This window comes from Amblyomma maculatum, chromosome 2 (assembly GCF_055883805.1).
Source record: "Amblyomma maculatum isolate TAMU_Amacu chromosome 2, ASM5588380v1, whole genome shotgun sequence".
Lineage (NCBI taxonomy): Eukaryota > Metazoa > Arthropoda > Arachnida > Ixodida > Ixodidae > Amblyomma > Amblyomma maculatum.
In genome coordinates, this window is record NC_139345.1 from 205,090,239 (window position 1) to 205,109,018 (window position 18,780).

General features: G+C 47.1%; 1 protein-coding gene across 1 annotated transcript; it reads right to left on the reverse strand.

Moving 5' to 3' along the window:
- Window positions 1-863: 863 nt before the first annotated feature.
- On the reverse strand, window positions 864-18,440 carry LOC146201103 (uncharacterized). The gene is made up of 2 exons (XM_084595641.1): window positions 18,021-18,440; window positions 864-3,047 (listed from the first exon to the last, which is right to left on the reverse strand). The coding sequence occupies exons 1-2, from the start codon at window positions 18,081-18,083 to the stop codon at window positions 2,676-2,678; spliced, it is 435 nt and encodes a 144-aa protein (XP_084451767.1). The 5' UTR covers window positions 18,084-18,440; the 3' UTR covers window positions 864-2,675.
- Window positions 18,441-18,780: the final 340 nt, after the last annotated feature.

Genomic DNA, 18,780 nt, shown 5'->3' on the forward strand with positions numbered 1-18,780 from the left:
CCGATATACTAACTGGTTAAGTTTTAACAGCTCCGACAATGTGAAGCCCATGAGTAACCCACCTTCACAGTCATGCACTGCATACGCATTAATGAAATTTCCATAAGGAAAGGTGTTAGTAAGGAGATGCGATATCTCCTGTACTATTCACCGCTTGGTTGGAGGAAGTATTCGGTGACCTGGAATTGGAACAGTTAGGGATGAGAGTTGACGAAGTTGATGGAATCTCAGTTGCTGAGATTTGCTGGTGGCATTGCCTTGCTAAGTTACTAAGGAAACCAACTGCAAATAATGAATAGTAATGTAAATAGGAAAAGCAAAAAGGTAAACTCAAAATAAACACGAGAAGACAAAAGTTAAGTTCAACAGCCTCGCAAATGCACAGCAGGAAGTTGGAAGGGAATACGTCTATTTAGGGCATGTTCTAACCGAAGATTGGGAGCATGAAACGAAAATTACTAGAAGAGTCAGATTGAGATCCAACGCATGCAGCATGTACATGCAGATCATGATTAGCAGCTTACTGGTCTCTGTGAAGAGGAAATAATATAACAGTTGCATCTCGCGGGTAAACACCTACAGGGCTGAAACTTAAAGGCTAACGGAAATGGCTCGGACAACGCAGATAGATATGGAACGGAAAATGTAGGTTAACGTTAACAGATAGGCAGTGGAGACATAGTGGCTCAAAAAATAACTCCAGTTAATGGCATTCTAGCGGAAATCAAGAAGTGAGAATGGACAGGACACGTGGTGCGAAGAGAGGATAACCGATTTTCGCTAAGGGTAACAAATCGAATTCCAAGGGAAGGTAAGTCTAAGAAGACTGGTGGAATGTTATGTTGGCGGTTGATATTAAGAAGTTTGCGTGGGTGAACTGGGTGTAACTAGCGCCGGACGGGATTAATTTAGGTGCTATAAGAACGGCCTTTGCCCTTCAGTGGGCATAAATTAGATTGATGTGGTTCTGAGGCCGAGGACTGGCATTGAATTGATGGCGACGACGATGTGAAATTCACATCGCAAGAGTGTACTGCAATTGAACAGACTGGGCGATCGGCTGTCGCGGCAACTATACGACATTCCGTGCTCGATTACGACCAGAAACTCCTCCGTTTGAATCCGCTCCGCTCAGATAGGATCGTCTTGCTCTGATCTCAACAGAGGCTTCACACAAGGTTTGTATTTTGGTTTGACCGCGTTGTGTCTTCGCAGTCAAAATGGGAGGCGTTACTTTCTGAAAACACCTCTTAGTGTGACTGGACGTGCGCAACGCTCTTCACGGCTGTATTGGAAATTGAGCAGAAATATGCGTTCTCATCTTGCTCCGAAAAACCAAGAAAAAAAGCAAAAATGAAAGTTTTCAGGAAGTGTGGCCGTTTGTCGTCGTGTGTGCGGTATGCACCGAGGACTTTATCACGCAATGCGTTCTGATTTTGCGTGCGGAGTAACGCGGCGGTTGCACGTGGCACACAGCTGCGCTTTATCTGACAAGCCAGACAGTTGCAAGAGCAGCTGCAATTAAGCCTTGACCTGCTTTTGGATACCCTGTCCATTTTTTGTTTGTTTCACCTGTCACTACTTATCAACGCGGAAAAAGGAAATTCTGTAGGTGATGCCTCACATTTCTTGACCTGCCGCTTGACAGCCGTTGGGCTGAAAAAAGAACTTTGCCCACTTTTCAAATGAACTTGACAAGAAGATTTTGTGTTGAGTTTTTGACGACTGCGAGTATGCATTAAAATTTTCCAAGCATGCTACACAGTGCGTGCTTCTGCTTCTCTTAGTAAGGAGAAAACGAAACTCGATGCCTGGAGTAATCGAAGCCCTCCAAAACCACCCGAACACATTTTCACTTTCTGCTCACATTGTTATTCAGCACAATATCACTCAATGCTCTTAGTTCAACAGTATATACAAACGCACATCTACAATCGTCTTTCCAGAGCAGCATATTTTATAGCTGTAATCTTTCGATGCTTGACATCGTCCACGGCTGAGGTGAGAGGAAAAATCGAAACAGGATGGCCGCTGTCTTCTGTAGTAAAGGAGAGAAGTGAATTGGTTGCTCCTTGTGGGGACACTGGTGAGGTCATATTGGCAGCACGACAATGCTCGTAGCAAGATGACGCAGTCATGTCTTCTCCAGAAGACACTGCGTGCCGGTCAATAATGGGACGTGTCCGTCAAAATGTATTTCAGCGCGGCATCTTTTGTGCTCCGTATCCTTCAGCAGCCAAGCTAATGTGCCTTCGAAGGCTGTGCAGCACTTTCGTGGTGAGTTGAAGCTGGTTCGAACGCTGGACCAACAGATTTCACCCGGTATTGGTCGCGGGTGGAAGCGGGTTCGGCAGACTGATTTTGAAAAAAAAATATCTCTGATCTTTTTTTTTTTTTTTTTCTCACCAACTGCTCATTGTTTCCCACCTCGAGATTTCTGCGGTTCACGGCCACACTCGCAGGACACTCCTACACACCGCTCACGTTGCTCACTTCAGGCAGTACCTGGAATGTTCTTTCACTTTCGGTATGGCCATAGAAAGCACTTCGGCACCACATGTTGATTTCGAGCTGTTCACAGTTCTTGGCTTAATACAGCAGCTTTTACTCGGCCATAGGGTACCCACATTACCGAATGCACGAGAGGCAGTAGCGGTAGTCCGGAAGACCTTTTGTCAGAGGTGTCGGTGCCAGCACGCCTTGACCAGTGACAGAAGGAAGCAGGCCGCGGCCAGGCCCAGCAGCGCGGCGCCCACGAGCGTGGTGGGGACGTCGTAGTAGCTGGTCAGGCTGTTCTTCCGAGGCTCGAGCTTGAGCGAAAGCGCCAACATTACTCCCCCGCCGGCCATGAGGAAAGCGCCTACTGCCAGGAACACGCACGACCAACCGACCATGCGGTCGCGAGGCGCGTATCCGTCTTCGGAGAGGTCCTTGAGCAGCCCGGGCTCGTCGCCGCGCTGCTCTACCTGCAGGCGGCGGCAGTCTAGGACCACCTCTTGCGGTGTCCCTGTCTCGACCATGACTATCTCCTCCTCCCTGGAGGCTATCTGGAAGGAACAGTGGAGGCAGGCATTTAGCAGCACTTATGCACAGCATGCATTGTTCATTTTTCACATGTTCGCTGATTCGTAAGGAGCCAAGAGGAAGACCTTTTTACTCCTTCGTTAGCTGTTATTGCAGTTATCCGAATTAAAAAGCCGCAGGAATGCGTCAAAATGTTACAAAATATCTTGTAGTCCTGCCCTAAAGTCAGATATTTCTGTAGTTCTGCGTACTACTTTTATCTCACAACTGAGTAAATTTTTGATAGGTTCACTGTCCCAGATTGTATAGAAATTTTATTCTAATAGCAGAAAAGTTTCTATACTTGGTATCGGCTCGATACAGGCCTCTACTAAGAATTATTAGGTGAAGCTGACTTCTGCTGCTTTTGCTTGTCGGACTTTTTGCTTCGTCTGGCATCAGGTGCTCCATGCTCATATACGCCGAGGGCTCATCTGTGGTATTACTGTTCTTTTTTTGAGCTGCATTGACAACAAATGCTGCTCTACTTTTCTTCTCCCATCAGCGCTCATTCTCGCCGCTAATATCGGGACTGGGTTTCGCATTCGTCTTTTTTGCTGCTTCGCTGACCAAGTCAGTGTTCCGGCGCTCACCTCGTGTCTTCTGTGTCGGCTATGTTGTCCATCGCGTAAAGGCGGCATCAGTATGTTTAGCAATAATTCCACCACCGCAGAAATCCTAAAAAGGACGTACATTTTTGCATACGTTTCGGGCGGTTTCTTTCGTCTAGAGTGTATGAATTGAGCTTTAACAATTACAAAATTTTCACTCTATGAAACCCATCAAAAATACACCAGAAACTTGTTAGAGCATAAAACCTCTCGAAAATGTGAAGCACAAACAAAAATATTATGACTGCTTTTCCCGGCCTCCATATAATGATAACACTAGACTCCGCAACAATCAGCTAGTCCACGTTGAACTTTTATTGCAAAACCAAGCAATCTAAGGAGCAATACGAAGAGAGTAAAATAGACAAAACTACTCTACAACGAAGAACAATAAAGAGCTCCGTAGGTCTTGCATTTTATTTGTCACGGCTTTTTCTTGCACCGGGCCCAGAGCCCCCAAAAACATTAGAGAGAGAGACGCTGCAGGCGCCAGCCTCATGCAGGATGTATGCGCCGCGGTCTGCCGTTGTTCTCCGCTTCAGGGCCAAATAAAAAAGAGAAAGATACTGGAGGACGGCGGAAGGAGGGCACGCGCATGGAGCGACCGCTGATATGGTGGCCTTGGGATACGGTTCGGTTGTTATTGGCACATTTCAAGCCTGCGCTATCCGAAAGCCTAAAACGTTGACCCCGCCTTTCTCGCTGAATAGCTGCAGCCAAGGAATCCAAGGAATCAATCTGAAACATCGATTATCAGTGCACTGCACTAAAGAGACCTGCATCAGCACGTATTTGGGTAGGCCGAAAATTTGTGACAGCGCGCGACCAAGGGCAAGGTTGTAATCTCCAACTGAGCTGATTATATGGTCGATGAAAACCGTCTCTCGGACGAAAGAAACTAAAGAAAACTTTCTGCGTTAACAACGCCTTTTCTGAGCCGCTCTGTAAAGTGAACTTGTAGTAACAGAAAGATCAGTAGTAGCATCAGAATCTTGTCTAGATGCAAGACAAAAGTACTACAGAACTACGGGCCACAGAACTACAGACCAGCAGATATCAATTCTTGCAATACGACAGAACCGCAGAATATTTTGTGATGTTTTTCACACGGGTCTGTACCTTTTTGCGTATGGACATAGAGAAGGCGATACGGATGCCAAGATAGGTAAATTCAGTGAGGAAATAATTAGCACTGCACTTGGCTGGACGCATACGCACGTACCGATTGAATGCCGAGTGCAACTTTGGGGCCCAAATGCAGTGACTTCCCGCAGAATGTCTCACAAAACGAAGCAATAAGTTCGTATCCTGAGAATAGAGATCTAAGTTGCGGGCAATCAGGAAGCATGCTTTTTTAGATATTTTTACATGAAGGGAAAAGTCACATGCTCACACATGAGCGGAGGCGAAACGTGAACCTGAGTTCGGGTATACAAATCACGGCGCCATATCAACGCAGGGAGGCGTCTAAGGTGGTGACATAGGCCCCGTTATGTATAGCATCCGCTGTTTTGTCGGCGTTGTGAGCGAAACATCTCGCACGTGGCGAGTAGGCAGGTGACCGAGCAGTCGTACTTCGATGCGACTAAAGGGGACCTCATATTATTCCAAGGTTTCCAACCTGAGTTGCTCTTTTGAGGTTGGAAGGTGAGATAAAAATCAATCTTGGAGTGCTCTTGGGTGTCGAGTCAGGCTCGCTACTCCTAGAGCACACAGGTACTTTCCTACGGCATGGTGTAAGCGAGGCTTTCTAGGTGTCTATGTCGCTTATGAGCGGTAGTTGGTTAACACGGTAGCTTAGGACAGTACGCTAAATAGGGTATGTGAAATATTAGACGCACATGTTAAGGGATCGGCTATCAAGTGAGCAGAAACTATGTATACACGATCGAGGAACCGGAAAGGGAGGCGAAGAATGCACGTTAAGGCGTACTTGTGCGGTTGTTTTCGATGTAAAAGCACTACTTAGTACAGTCAGACGCAACCACAATGTTTTGTGAAGCCTTCGCCAAACTAAGAAAAACAAAATCGCCAGAGCTGAGAGGATTCGAACCAAGGAATTTCCCGGGGAAAGCAAACACGGAAGCTGGTAGTTATCGATGACTTTATATTTATTGCTCTCAAAATATGCAATACTTACGCAAGAACCGTCAGCTGTATTTAGCTGACCGCTAAAATCCTCCGATCGTCGCTTTCGCTGTAGCTCATCACCCATTGTGTGTGACTTTAGCACTGTCTTGTGCTATACGCATTCTATGTCACTGTCTTTATACTTCCATCTTTGTTCAGCGGATTCAAACACACGGCTATCGCATTGTCCTCTGACCCGCAGCGGTGGCGCAGTGGTGAGGCCACTCGACTGCTGCGCCCAAAGATGCGGGTTCAGATGCACACATAAAAGTGTGGCAGATATGGCTCATTTTCTTTCCTGAAAACTAATTCTGATTTCCATGAAATCAACGCGTTGTGAAGGAGGACATACACCTGGCTTCAGAGCAGCGTAGCTGTATACACTGGCACGGAATTTCTTTTCATTACGGTGGCACCTGCCACCATACATTTGCAAAGGGGATGCATATTTCATCCATCTAGGTTATCCTCGTTTTCTTCCTCGCGGTTCGCCTCCGCCTCTGTGTCCTGCTCCGATTCGGAGCCGTGCTCCTCCAAGCAAAGACTATGCGCTGAAATCATTTGACTCCATAGCGTATACATCTAGTTCTGCCGAGGAGCCACTGTAGATCGCGGTCGGGACCACTTAACAAACCACGTGATATTGCAAGGCAGTCTGAAACACCCAACATTCACATAACGCTAACGAATCTGGGAAGGATCCAAATGCAACCAAAACCGACGAAGGGGTTGCTGTATGAGGGTATTTTGGAAAATGGAAGAAATTCAGCAATGTAAACTTGTAGGCACTAAGTTTCTTTGCCCAGGTGACGGACACCCAACTCATAGGACACGAAAGGTCGTTGGCGCCAAGAGTGTTTTCGGCACGCATTGGGGTGCGTATGACTCACGAAACTGTATTTGGGATGTGTGCTATTGTTAGAGCAATAATTTAAGAAAAATAAAGAACTTAAGGGATTCCAGTTAAAATAATTTAAATCATTTGCGGGATGAACAGGCAGTTTTAAAGGTGCTACTGCGTCTACATTTATGGTAGAGCTGAAGCCTCCTCGTAAATTTGTTTCCAAAATGCTTGCGAGTGGCGCTAAAACGGATCTTCAGCCAAGCTTTCAGAGAGCGTTTTATTTTTAGCCATCAATCCGCAATCCTTTACGGAGTCCAGCAGAGATAACAGACGAAAGCAAAAGAAGCAAGCAAATAATCGACCCTCGGTCACAAAGCTACCGTGAAGCGCAGTCACAAGCGCGTCAGCACCAATGCGACATGTAAATGTTCTGTTGATGAGTCCTACACGTGCCCATGCATAGGATAAGAGGGAGAAACACCGGGGTGAAAAAGGCGGCTATTGATACGTGTACCCAAGAATGAGGTCAGCGCGTGTTGAGCGCTCGCAAAGGTGATAGCGGGCCTTGCACACTGGAAGCTCTTTTGACCTCACATCGCATGCATCCACTTTAACTGCAGGTGATTGTTGCGCAGGAAGGAGTGGCAAGCTATTTGGATTACAAGCCGGTTTGGCCGAAGCACACAATAAATGAAGAATTGTGACTGATTGGTAATTCATAGCGAACGTAAAGCGTGGAAGACATGGACAAGAGAGGACGCAGAAAAGAGCGTTTGTCTGTCTTCCGCGTTTTGCGTTTAAAACAAACCATCAGAGTAGGCACCACAAAGCTTTCGTTCTTGGTGCGTCTGTACACTAGCTCAGAGGTCAGCCTTGAAATGAGATAATCCATCACAACGATCGCCGTGACCGGAGAGGACCGACTTACCCAGCCGTTCCGCATTGACACAGAGAACCGACAGACAGTCGCGCGGGTTGGCCTTCCAACGAACGGGGAAGGCCAGCAAAGCTTGTCCGACAGCGCTCATCGCATCGCGGAACAACCTCGCGCTGACATCAGCGTAACGCCGTTGCAGCAACCTTGTCTTACGTGGACGATGGCGGATGACTGCCTAGCTTAGCGCAGATTTCACATGCTTCTGTGTCAGCTTAACTTTTGCTATGAGCAAACACGCCCACCGGCTGTGCTGATAATGCGCAAATGTTGGATCTCTTGTCCGTAAGGAAGCGCCTTCAGCTCCGGCGCCCTGTGAGGCGCCGGAGCTGTGAAAAAGGAGACGAAGCAGCTCTTGGCTCGCGGCTGCTGGCAGCATATTGGACTCGTGCACCCGAAAAGCCGACGTTGTAAAAAAATGTCAGACAAAACGACGCAAGTTGTTTATTGGGTGACGCTCATGATGGTGTGATGCCATTTACCTTCCCTTTTATCATCCGCCTGCTTGGAGGCTAGGGGATGCGATAGGGAATTCGAATAACTAGCAGAATATGTACCCCCATTTGTATGACATTAATGCACATGTCCACTGAGAAGTGAGACGTGCCTTGCTTTCCCCCCACACCGAGTTAAACACAAATCATAACATTCCCTACCATCGTCCCTTATTCGGGGCGTGTTTAAAACTGCTGATACTGGACGCAGTATAGTTTAATTCAACTGAAAAACTTTACGCCCCAAAAAAAAGTGCCTTTGTTCTGTAGGCTTTGCGTTTTGGATTTCTTTGGTGTCAGAACTAAGTAGCCTGAGAATGGATTCTTCTCAGAATCACCTTTCTCCAGTCACCTCTGCGGGCAGTTCTGCTCCCGCTGACAGTATACTGTCATGGGTCACGGACACCTCAAGCGCTTCGCCGGCGCTCTGCACACATTCGAACTGACCTGACTTACTCCCAAAGTCTTGTGACCTCCGAATGTCAAGAATTGAAAACAAAAATACTGCTGCCCTATTTTTGAAGACAAGACCGTTTCCAAAGTTTCATTTGGCTAAATCGAATTACATGTTTCTGTCTAAAGATAGTCGCAACGATAGCTAAAAAGCATATTTTCTACTAGTTCACGCGTCAATTCTTAATTGACGCGTGAAGTACCATGATATATTGGCGCTCTCATGGGAAGACGATGGGAGCAGTTGGCGAGACAGATTTGTGGCTCCCATCAAAATTCACAGACCACGCTCCTGTCGAAAATATTTGATCCCTCGGTGACAGTGAGACTTCACACCTGAACACATAGCGGCCAACATTCTTTGAAAATAGTAATTAATAGCGCAGCTAAAGCCACCGGAATCAACCTAATTTGCCGTGTCCCTTTCCTTTCGTTTTCTCTGAGGTTTCTCGCTCTCCTGCCTGGCCGCCTAGACTCCGCAAGACACATTCTTTTTCCTCCTCCGTTTTTTGCGGGAGGTGTGGTGTCTGTAGAAAGGCTATAGGAACAGCATAGCACACAAAACGGTTTCAGAGCAGGCACTCCGTATACGCGATAACGAAACAGGCGTGAAAGAAGCGCCCAGAGAGCTGCTATTCCGACATGTGGTCTCCGCGCACTCTTCACCCGTTATTCAGAGAGATGAACCAATGGATGCCGTGAGGCTTGTGAAGTCACCGCCGGGCTAGAGTAGAAAGCGGAGAACCTGAATTTCTGCAGTATCTTGCTGCTTTAAACGCGCGAATGGCTGTGGTATCTTGCAGAGACTACCTCCGATACCTTATCGAAGCATTGAGCTTGTTGTTTAAATGCCATACCAAGGACAGTTGCCCTTCAAGCTACCTTTTATTGGTTGTAGCGCGACAGCATTGAGCGCTTTTCCGCGTGAAATTCGTTTCTTGCCTAATCACTGTACTGTCTTCTTTTGTGCCTCTTTTATCGCACTCACGCTCATCAGTATAAAGGTGCGAGCTACCGCATTATATGCTGACCACCGGACACAAATAAAAAGGCATAGCTTTCACCCATATGAACGCGCTTGCTTGGGGTAGCCTGTCTTACTTGGAATCCAAAGGTTCCGGATTGAATTTCCACCTCACAGGATCTGCCTTCTTGACGTCACAGAACCGGCCTATCAATTAGTGACTGTCACCCGTCAACTACCGCGGAGTATGGTAGAGCCAACGTCGCTGACAACGTCGACGCGATGCCGGAGTCTTTTTTCAGAATGGGGCCATTTTTGCAGCCACGCTGAAATTTTGATTTATGTCGAGAACAGCGCGAGTTAAAAAAGATCGAAATTCCGTGGCAAGGCCCAAAATGCTGCGGTTAACGTCCCAGCTATGAGCAGTCAGTTAAGCATATTCTTTAGCATGAGTCTTCCAAGCCTGTGTAGTGTATGGGTCTATTCTGCCATAGGGCACTTGTAAGAGGCCCTTTGTACCAAATGCGCATCATCGTCTTAAGCGAGTGAAACCAGCAAGTGGCCCATACATAGCTGTCGGTGTGCCTCAAGCTTCCCGCCCCACTTGTGGCACTAGTTGGTGCCGCTGCATTATGCTTTGGGAATCGTCTGGCCGAAAGCGATGTTCAGGGAACGCTCAATGAAGACTGTGTTCCACCACGCCTTCGGCGCGTGCATAACGGGGCCCGGAATGAGAGCGACAGAACTCAGTGAGTCAGATGACCACTTGCGTTTCACTTTTGAGCAATGACTCTTCAGACAGCGGAGACAGCCGAGGCGGGTGGGGCGTGTCACTGCAGGTATCCACGCAGGTGGCCTTCAGTGTGAAAGACCGCGCGTCACAAACTGCAGCTGTGGATGACACTCAGCAACAGGCAGCAGTAAATGAAGTACGGAGTCAGCAGCGGGAGCTAGGGCTCGTCGGATTGCGCGCGTCACGTGGTCCCTGTATGGCGGTGACACACCTATATATGCGATACGTGCAGGTGGCGAGTGCAAGGATAGACGCCTGACAGGCTCAATGCGATGCGAGAAAGGGCAACCTGGTACTGTCGTTTCGAAAGGTCTCAGAAATATTAAGCTCAAAATTGTCAAGAATTGTCGGCACTTCATGCATCACAAGCGCTTACCAGCGAAGGCTTTGTGTCGTCTGTGCGTCAATCAATCATCGCGGAAAAGTACTTAAAAAGCTGGAAGAAAAAACGTACTTGGGAGCTGATAGTCACACCGACACGACTAGAGAGCTCTCAATACATCGCTTGAGCATCCTACTAAGACGTAGAAATAATATGATGAATCTTAATGGTGCTTTGGCTACACAGCGCCACCGCACACGTCAGTATTTTATACACATGTTGAAGACAAATAACCATTTTTCTCGACCAATTCAACACCAATTAACCGGACAAACGGAAAGCTTGTACGTATTGTCTAAAATGTGGGTGACATTGGTGACGCGTCTCTCGCATGCAGACCCTTTGTCACAAGTGCCCCGTCGCGGTGGCTCAGTAGTTAGGGCGCTCGACTGTTGAACCCAAGGACGGAATCCCGGCTGCAGCTTCTCGATAGAGGCAAGAAGAAAACCTAGGTGCCTTTGTACATTGCAATATCAGTGTACGCTAAAGAACACAAGGCGGTCAATATTTCCAGAGTTCTTACTATATATGGCGTCTCTCATAGCCTAAGCCGGTTTGGGATTTAAGCCTTACAAATCACACCTATCCGTACAGAAGATTTGCTGAAAAAGGGGTTCGCTTCTGAGACACACCGTGTTTCTCGTAATGGATCCCCAGTGTTGAAAATTTCTTGAAGGCAACCACATTTTAGACCTGCCCCTGCAAAGGGAAGAACTTCCATCGTTGCTGCAGCAACCCCTCTTCACGATTCAGTTTGAGATCCACTGGGCTCCAAACCTTTGACAAAGGTACTATTCGAGAGCTAACTGCTGCCCGTGCGCGAAAAAAGGAAATAGTTGTGCTTTAACTTTGGTTAACCACAGTTGAATTGCGGAAGCTTCTTTTGCCAGCTACATTATTCCCTTATCACTCCCTATCATTGTAAGGTGCTACATTTTTGGGGACACTTAAGGGTATGACGCGAGAGCGTAAGCGATGTAAAGTAGGCTGGCACCTGCCGGCGTGGTTATATTTAAAGCAGGTTACAAAATTTTGTGACAATCCCCATGCATCGTATACCTTCGCCTCAAAGTGTTTCTGGCGATTTTGTTTAGTTTTGGCCACAGGAGCCTGAGGATGTGTTAATAGTTTGGATGTTAGGCGAAAGGAAATGACGTTAAGACAACCGCCTTGCGAACGTGAAAACGTCTACTCAAACCATTGCAAAATATTATGTTGACTGCGGTGGATACACACAGGACTCGACTAATTAGATTGAAATGCTAATCATTAAATAAATTATAACATTATATTATATTCCAATGCTGGTAAAACAAATCACGAAATATTCTTTACTAGAAACACCGCGAAATATGCATAGCAAAGTAACAAACGAGAGCTCTGACTATTGCATGCTGCATGCATTTATGACGTGAAGCAAATTAGTGCGTCTGAAAAGACCGTGCGCATGTAGAAGACACAAACAAAACCAAGAGCAATAAGCGAAGGCTGGTCATTCACTAATAACAGATGAGCCACATATCTCGTCATGTGAGAAGAAAGCCGAAACATTTAGTAGTTTACAGTGTTACCGTTTATAGGACTCGGGCTATGAGACACTCCGTAGTGGAGGGCTCCGAAAATTTCGACTACATGGGTTTCTTCAACATACACTGACATTGCAGAGAACACAGCTGCCTAGCTTTACACCTCCGTCTAAATTCGATCCCGCATCCTCGGGCATAGCAGTCGAGCGCCTTAATCACTGCACCACCAGAACAGGAAGCCTAAGCATTGACGGCTGGAGATGAGCCATTGAACGCGGTAACACAGGATTCTCCCTCATCCGCTGGTCGGAGTATTGCTGGAAAATGGCCAACGTAGAACAACCGCAATCCTCTCAAGTCCTACAGTGGAGCGGCAGGCTGCTGTTCGCTGCGGCTGCGCCCAGAGACAAAGCGTATTCTGAGAGGAGATCATCGATGCACCGCCCCATCTGCGCAATAGAAGATCACGTTAGCAAATGCATGCTCACGACAGCCAACGAAAGATGTTTTGTGGTTCTTGCGGCACGTCTTCGTAAGGGGTGGAAGAAAATCCGTCCTTTTCAGAGATCAAACTTGCAGGAATAGCAACAGGTGTTAGCTTGTGGAAGAATTGGTGAACACTAGGCAGAACCGCTGTTATGAGCTTTGGCTGATGATCTCTTTTTAGTGCTAGCCACATAAATTCGTTTTGCCCCCAGAAACCTCTCCACAATACTCAGCAATGCAGAATCCATAAAACTAACTGCCTTTAGGCGCTAAAAACCTGCGGACTGTTGGGATTGGCATGGCAAGAGTATAGCATTCCTGAGAGCTGCTGAGGCGATATGAGGCTGGATCATCTTGCGTCGGCGGAACGGGAAAGGAAGCAAGCTTCGCTCAGCTGATCACTTCGAAGGAAAGCCATCGCAACTAGAGATTATATTTGTAACATCCATCAACTAACTATTAGTTTATAAGCCAGAATGGGTAAATATTGTTTCAGATATCGCGTACAGTCCTTTTACTTGACACCACGTGCCCCTTGGTTGAGTGACTCCTGAACATCGGGGAAAAACGACGCTATAGCGAAAGGTCACTGGAATCACAATTTATGCACGCTGAAACTAATTTCCATAGCATGCAAGCGAAATATTGCGGGTGCCGAGCAAAATCCAGCACAAATGTGGTACCTTTTTCACGTAATCTTCAAACTTGGCAAGCTTTCTCCGGCTATGTGGCGAAACTTATCCAGATGCAATAAAATGTAAATCCGGCAGAAAAACACATCGAAATCCGTGAGCTGTGTATCTTCTGTGTTTTGGCTGAGGCTCTCACTCAGACAGAGAGACTTCTTGACAGAATCGTCGATAGCGTTTTTAATTCCAGGCTTTCTTAGAGCGTGATGACTTATTTCTTTCCAGGGCGAGATTTTTTTCAAGGCGGAAATCCTCTTCGGCTGAATCCTAACCTTTCTGGACGTAAGCACTTGTAGAGACGACTGCAAACCTTCCTTCTGTGCCGAAAATCGGCATTTGTAAATCCCGGACAACTCCGTCATGTAACGACGGTCATCGCGCTTTGCCAATGACACCTGCTGAATGACGTCTGTTTGTGTCCAATAAATATTGCATGCATTTATCCGCCTAAGAATATACTCTAAATATAACTGTCTATGCTTATTTTACCGGATCTCATTTTACACGGACAATGAGTGCTTCATGCATGAAGCAGTCATTGCATGTGAAACAGTAGATCCGGGGAGCCAAGTATATACTGCTATATTTAGAGTGCATTCTTAGGCCGATAAGAGCCACGTTGCCATCCTCAGCTTGATAGGATGAGAAAGATAACGTTACAAAGACAGCGCAAGAAAGCGAGGACAGCAACAAACGAAACAAATGCAGTTGCGATGGCTCGTCATCTCTTCAGTTCATTACTTTTCGTGCACTGTGGTGAATCCAAATAAGTAGAACCAATTAGCCCAGTCATTTGCCGAGAAACATTTGGGGTGTAATGAGGCATCGCAGTGCCCATACGAGGAACAGATGTGTACGTATTGAAGGAGCAGTGCTTTACGCCAAATTATGAATAAAAAATATCTGCAGTTTGCCTGTTATTTTTAAAAACCCATTCAGTTCACCCATATTAATTACTGCGTCCTCAGTTCATTCTGAATGTTAGGTTCGGTTCCTTTACAGCGACGCAAACAAATTATTGTAAGGTAGGCAGAATGTGTTACCCACATGTCACAGAAGCCTGCCATTCCCGGATAATGAAAATAATTTTAATCGAATTGTTTTTGTGTGTGTGTGTGCGTGTGCGTGTGCGTGTGCGTGCGTGTGTGTGTGTGTGTGTGTGTGTGTGTGTGTGTGTGTGTGTGTGTGTGTGTGTGTGTGTGTGTGTGTGTGTGTGTGTGTGTGTGTGTGTGTGTGCGTGAAACAAGGCATCCAAGTGTATGCGTTTCGTCAAGTAGGGTGCAAGGACGGAAACGAAAAATTGGCGATTTCAGGGAAGCCAGATAGCAAGAGGCATGTCGTGCTCAGCCTCGTCCCTGTGGTGAAGTTATTAGGGCCCTCCATGGCTGTGCGTAACGATGAGGAACCAAATCCCGGGGGCCGCTTTTCGATGGAGGCGGAAGACAAGGCGACCGTATGATATGAGATGTCAGTACACGGTAAAGAACCAGAGGTGGTCAAAATTTGCGGAGCCCTGCCTGGTGGTGTTTCTCAAACCACGAATTGCTTTGGGACGTAAACTTCATAAACCAAACCGAACGATATTACACTAAAGGCTTTAATATGAAATATATTGCGGCATGATTGTTTTCTACATTTTCTTATCATGCGCATAGTTAATTGTCTAAAGAATTTGAAAAGTTCTGTTCAAGACATGCCAAGCGTTGACTCAGTGGAGGGCAATAGTAGCCTTCGCAGAACAACCTGCGTTGGGGAAGTAAGCTATTCTCTCGACGGGGCATATATTACACCGTTTGCATTGTGTAGGTGGCGGCAATGAACGCGCTGAACACACTCAGCGTTGCCTTGAGTTCATAAAACAATAGGCGTCGAACCTCGCACTGGGCTATCAGTACCTGAAAAGTAAGGTCTGTTTTTCCCACCACTGATTATTTGGTCAGCTGCAAAATCTTATCATGTCCAGCACGTTCGACGTCAAGAGCAGCGGGCAGTTGAAGAGGATTGTCGCTAAAAAAAATACGTTTACACAAATAAGAACCAACAAGCAGGCTGATGTGTTGAAAAGAATAGGATTACGTATGCTACTCTAAATGAAGGTTTCCCGCAGCTTAAATCGAGGACCGGGCTTCTTTCTGACCGCAGTGGCCGTTTTGTTTCGACGTTGATGCGACTGAATAAAGGAAGCAAGGAGCATGCCAACTGTCTGTACAATGGCCGACTTTGTTAAAGGTATTGCGCCAGCGTCGACTACTCGGCGCTGATTGATTGAACGAGGACAGAAAAGATACGAGGGTAAGGATTGTACTGAACGCCATCTACTAGGCCGCTTTAATTAGCGCGAGTCAACCACGGCCCATTATCAATTAACATGGATTTGAGCCTCAAGGAGCTGCGGCAACTAGCTTTTACCCGCTTGTATAGTGCTATCTATTAAGAGAACACATATGAGATAAACATCCTAGCATGGTCAATAAACCAGTTACCATTGTTGTAAAGAACTATTGGCGCGTCCATGTAGACTTCAATGCCCTCCAGACGTCAGCAGCCATCATGACCGGTGTTTAGTGTCAGGCATGGAACGTACGCTTTTGCATAAATCACAGTAACATTTATCAAGCAGTTTGAACATGAAAGGAACTCTCTCAAGACTGAACGGTCGATCTTTTTTCGCGGGGTTGGCTCGCACGAAGCAGAAACGCCAAGCAGGCGCCACTGGCTCCAGCAGCATGACTGCTGCGCATGTTCGTTGTCTCTCCCGTAACCGATTTGGCGGCGCTGCACCTGGAAATCGACGCATGCGCAATACCTCTAAAGGCGGCCGACTGTACAAATTCATCCTAGCTGAGAAGATTGTCCCGTCGTCTTGTGGAATAACCTTTAGCCTATTAAAGATTCGATTCTGCCATCCTAATATATATTTGTGCATGATAACAATTAGGATGCGCTTGCCAGCCTTACTGGAGGTCATCACTAAGGATGCAGCGAAAGGTGTAAAACTGTATGAAACAAAAATGAACGCAGCAAAAATATATGTAAAAATATGCTTCACATTTCTTTTTTTTAACTCAGTATGCACCGCACCGCACTTTGTTAGCATCGAAACTCTAGGCACGTGACGCCGCTTGTTCACAACCACATCGTACTCCGGTGAAACCACCTTGAAAGTAACGATGGCTCAATGCCTTGGCTGTCACAGTTTGTAGGCTCCCCTTAGTACAGAACGGAAACAGACATTCTCATATCTAAAACTACGTTTTAAAACAAATCTTCCGTCTTCCTTAAAAAACACTGCAGCCGCGCATGCCTTAATTTTGACAACCAGTTCCCGAATCTCCCAAAGAAAATATTATGATGCAATTGACCAAGTTGTCGTTCTTTAAAAAGAAACTATTCACATTGCACTGCTCAAGCTTTTGATGACAATGCAAAGGCCAGCTGCACCCCTTTGGTATTAGTTTTTAGCTTTTACTACGCGCAACTCGGTAGCACTGCTAACTGAATGTGGGCACGAGCGAAAGTCGGGATTTATGTGTTTCTGTCAGAAAGTGAAGACAGGAGTTTTATCGCACCCACACAGTACCGCCAATCTTGGGCCACGAGTGCACAGAGAGGGCATCTTGAACCGATGCTGATGCAGCTTGTGCAGGAGAAATTCTCTCATGCTCGTGCAGTTTCCAAACAATTTTTTATCCACTGAGCAACGATGATAGCGCATAACAAATAAACTAAAATTTTAGCTCCTCTTAAACCGATTAGGATGTGAGAGATCAATGTTTACCATAGTAGTTGGTTCTGCGTAGTGATGGAACAGCGAAGCGGATGAGACACAAGAAACCAAGAAGGACACACATGGGCGCCCGTGTACTCCATTTCCTCGTGTCCCGTCCCTTTCGCTGTGCCATCACTAAGCAGAACCAAATATCCGCCAACTCGCTCTTTGCTTTGTACTTTAGCCCCGAAAGGCTGGCATAGTGTTTGGAAAAGTGTTAAATGTCTTTAGATTGTTACTCCTGGTGGACAGCTCCACCTGCAACTAACGACATACAAATGGAAGCAGTAGAATGCTGTCGGTTCAGATTACTATCAAGAAAGAGCATCTGAATTGACTGGCAGGAAAGTGGTGAGTGAGAAGCGAAATTTGACCCACCTTAAAATGTGCGCAACGAATGATTACGTGCGTCACAATTTTGATACCAAGTCTTGTATTTTTGTTGCCACTGGACACGCCGCGCATGAGCCAAGTAGGGCTTTCACCTTAAAACGGTACAGTCGCCGCAGGCTAACCTCTGTTCTGTTCCCACCGGGTCGAAGGATTTCATTCATTTTGACTGATGTTCGCCAACTTTAATGTGCCTGCAATCAGGTGACTTGGAACAATCCGATGTCAATGGCAAAGCGCACTTAGGTTTGTATTTCTGTCCCATTAATATCGGCGTCAGTCATCTTGCACTGCCTGGTAATAAAGGAGAGGAATTAACATACAACAGCAATCGTACAGAAAGTCCTCCGCAAATGCCCATTCCAGAGCTCTCTCTCTCTCTCGGACAGAGAGTGGCAATGACTCTTCATTGGGGCTTCATGAGACTCCTTTAGCATAGTTGAGGCGCGCCTCTGCCACGCAGCCACTTCTATGGGACCAATATTGTCTCACCTTGGTTTCGGCGGCGTGCCCGTTGGCGACGCCCGCCAAGGTGTACGAGTGGCGACGGCCCATCGTTGGAGACTGACGCCGGACCTGGAACGGCTAGCGCTGTCTTGCGGCAGCTGGAGTGCCTGTTTCGCCGTCACGAGCGCATGGAGACGGCACGTGAACGCAGTTTGATTCAGTCTGGCCGGCTCTGCGGAACCGTGCAAGGGCGCTTCATCTACTCGCAGACCTGCTGCGCTTCACGCCGGCTTTATTTTTCCCCAACCGCGTGGCTGGCGTCGTCTGGCGGTGGTGTCCCTGTTTTTATCTCCCCAGTGAAATCGGCCCTGGAAAATACCCTCCCCTGACATCGCGTGCGGCGCAGCTCGTCCCTCGAACGCCTTTGTCCTCGCGTGTTGCGGACATGCTTACACGCCCGTTTGACAGCCGGCAGATAACGCCTTCCGAAGAAGCTTTCGTGTCGCCGACGCTTTACGGCCTTTCGCGCGCTTTTGTTTTGCGAGCGTGCATGCAAGCGGCCGGGCATCGGGCCCGCAGGGTCAGAACCGCGCCTTATCGTCCCCTCCGTACTTTACCCTTGCAGTGTGCAAGATCAGAGCGGTCGCCGTCCGTGATCCCGGAATAGAAGTGATAGCCGCTGACGTAGGCCTTTCTCCTCTGTTCCCTCTCCAGCGGTCTGCGCCGAGAGGCTTCCCTCAAGTACGAGACTCTTTTACGGCGCAGTCGCATGCCGCAGTAAACGGGCCGGGCTTAGGAGTGCATT

Coding starts and splice junctions, on each gene's coding strand:
- LOC146201103 (XM_084595641.1), bottom strand. CDS start 18,083: ATGGGCCGTCGCCACTCGTACACCTTGGCGGGCGTCGCCAACGGGCAC. Junction 3,048..18,020: donor GGCACGCCGCCGAAACCAAG/GTGAGACAATAT, acceptor TGTTCCTTCCAG/ATAGCCTCCAGGGAGGAGGA.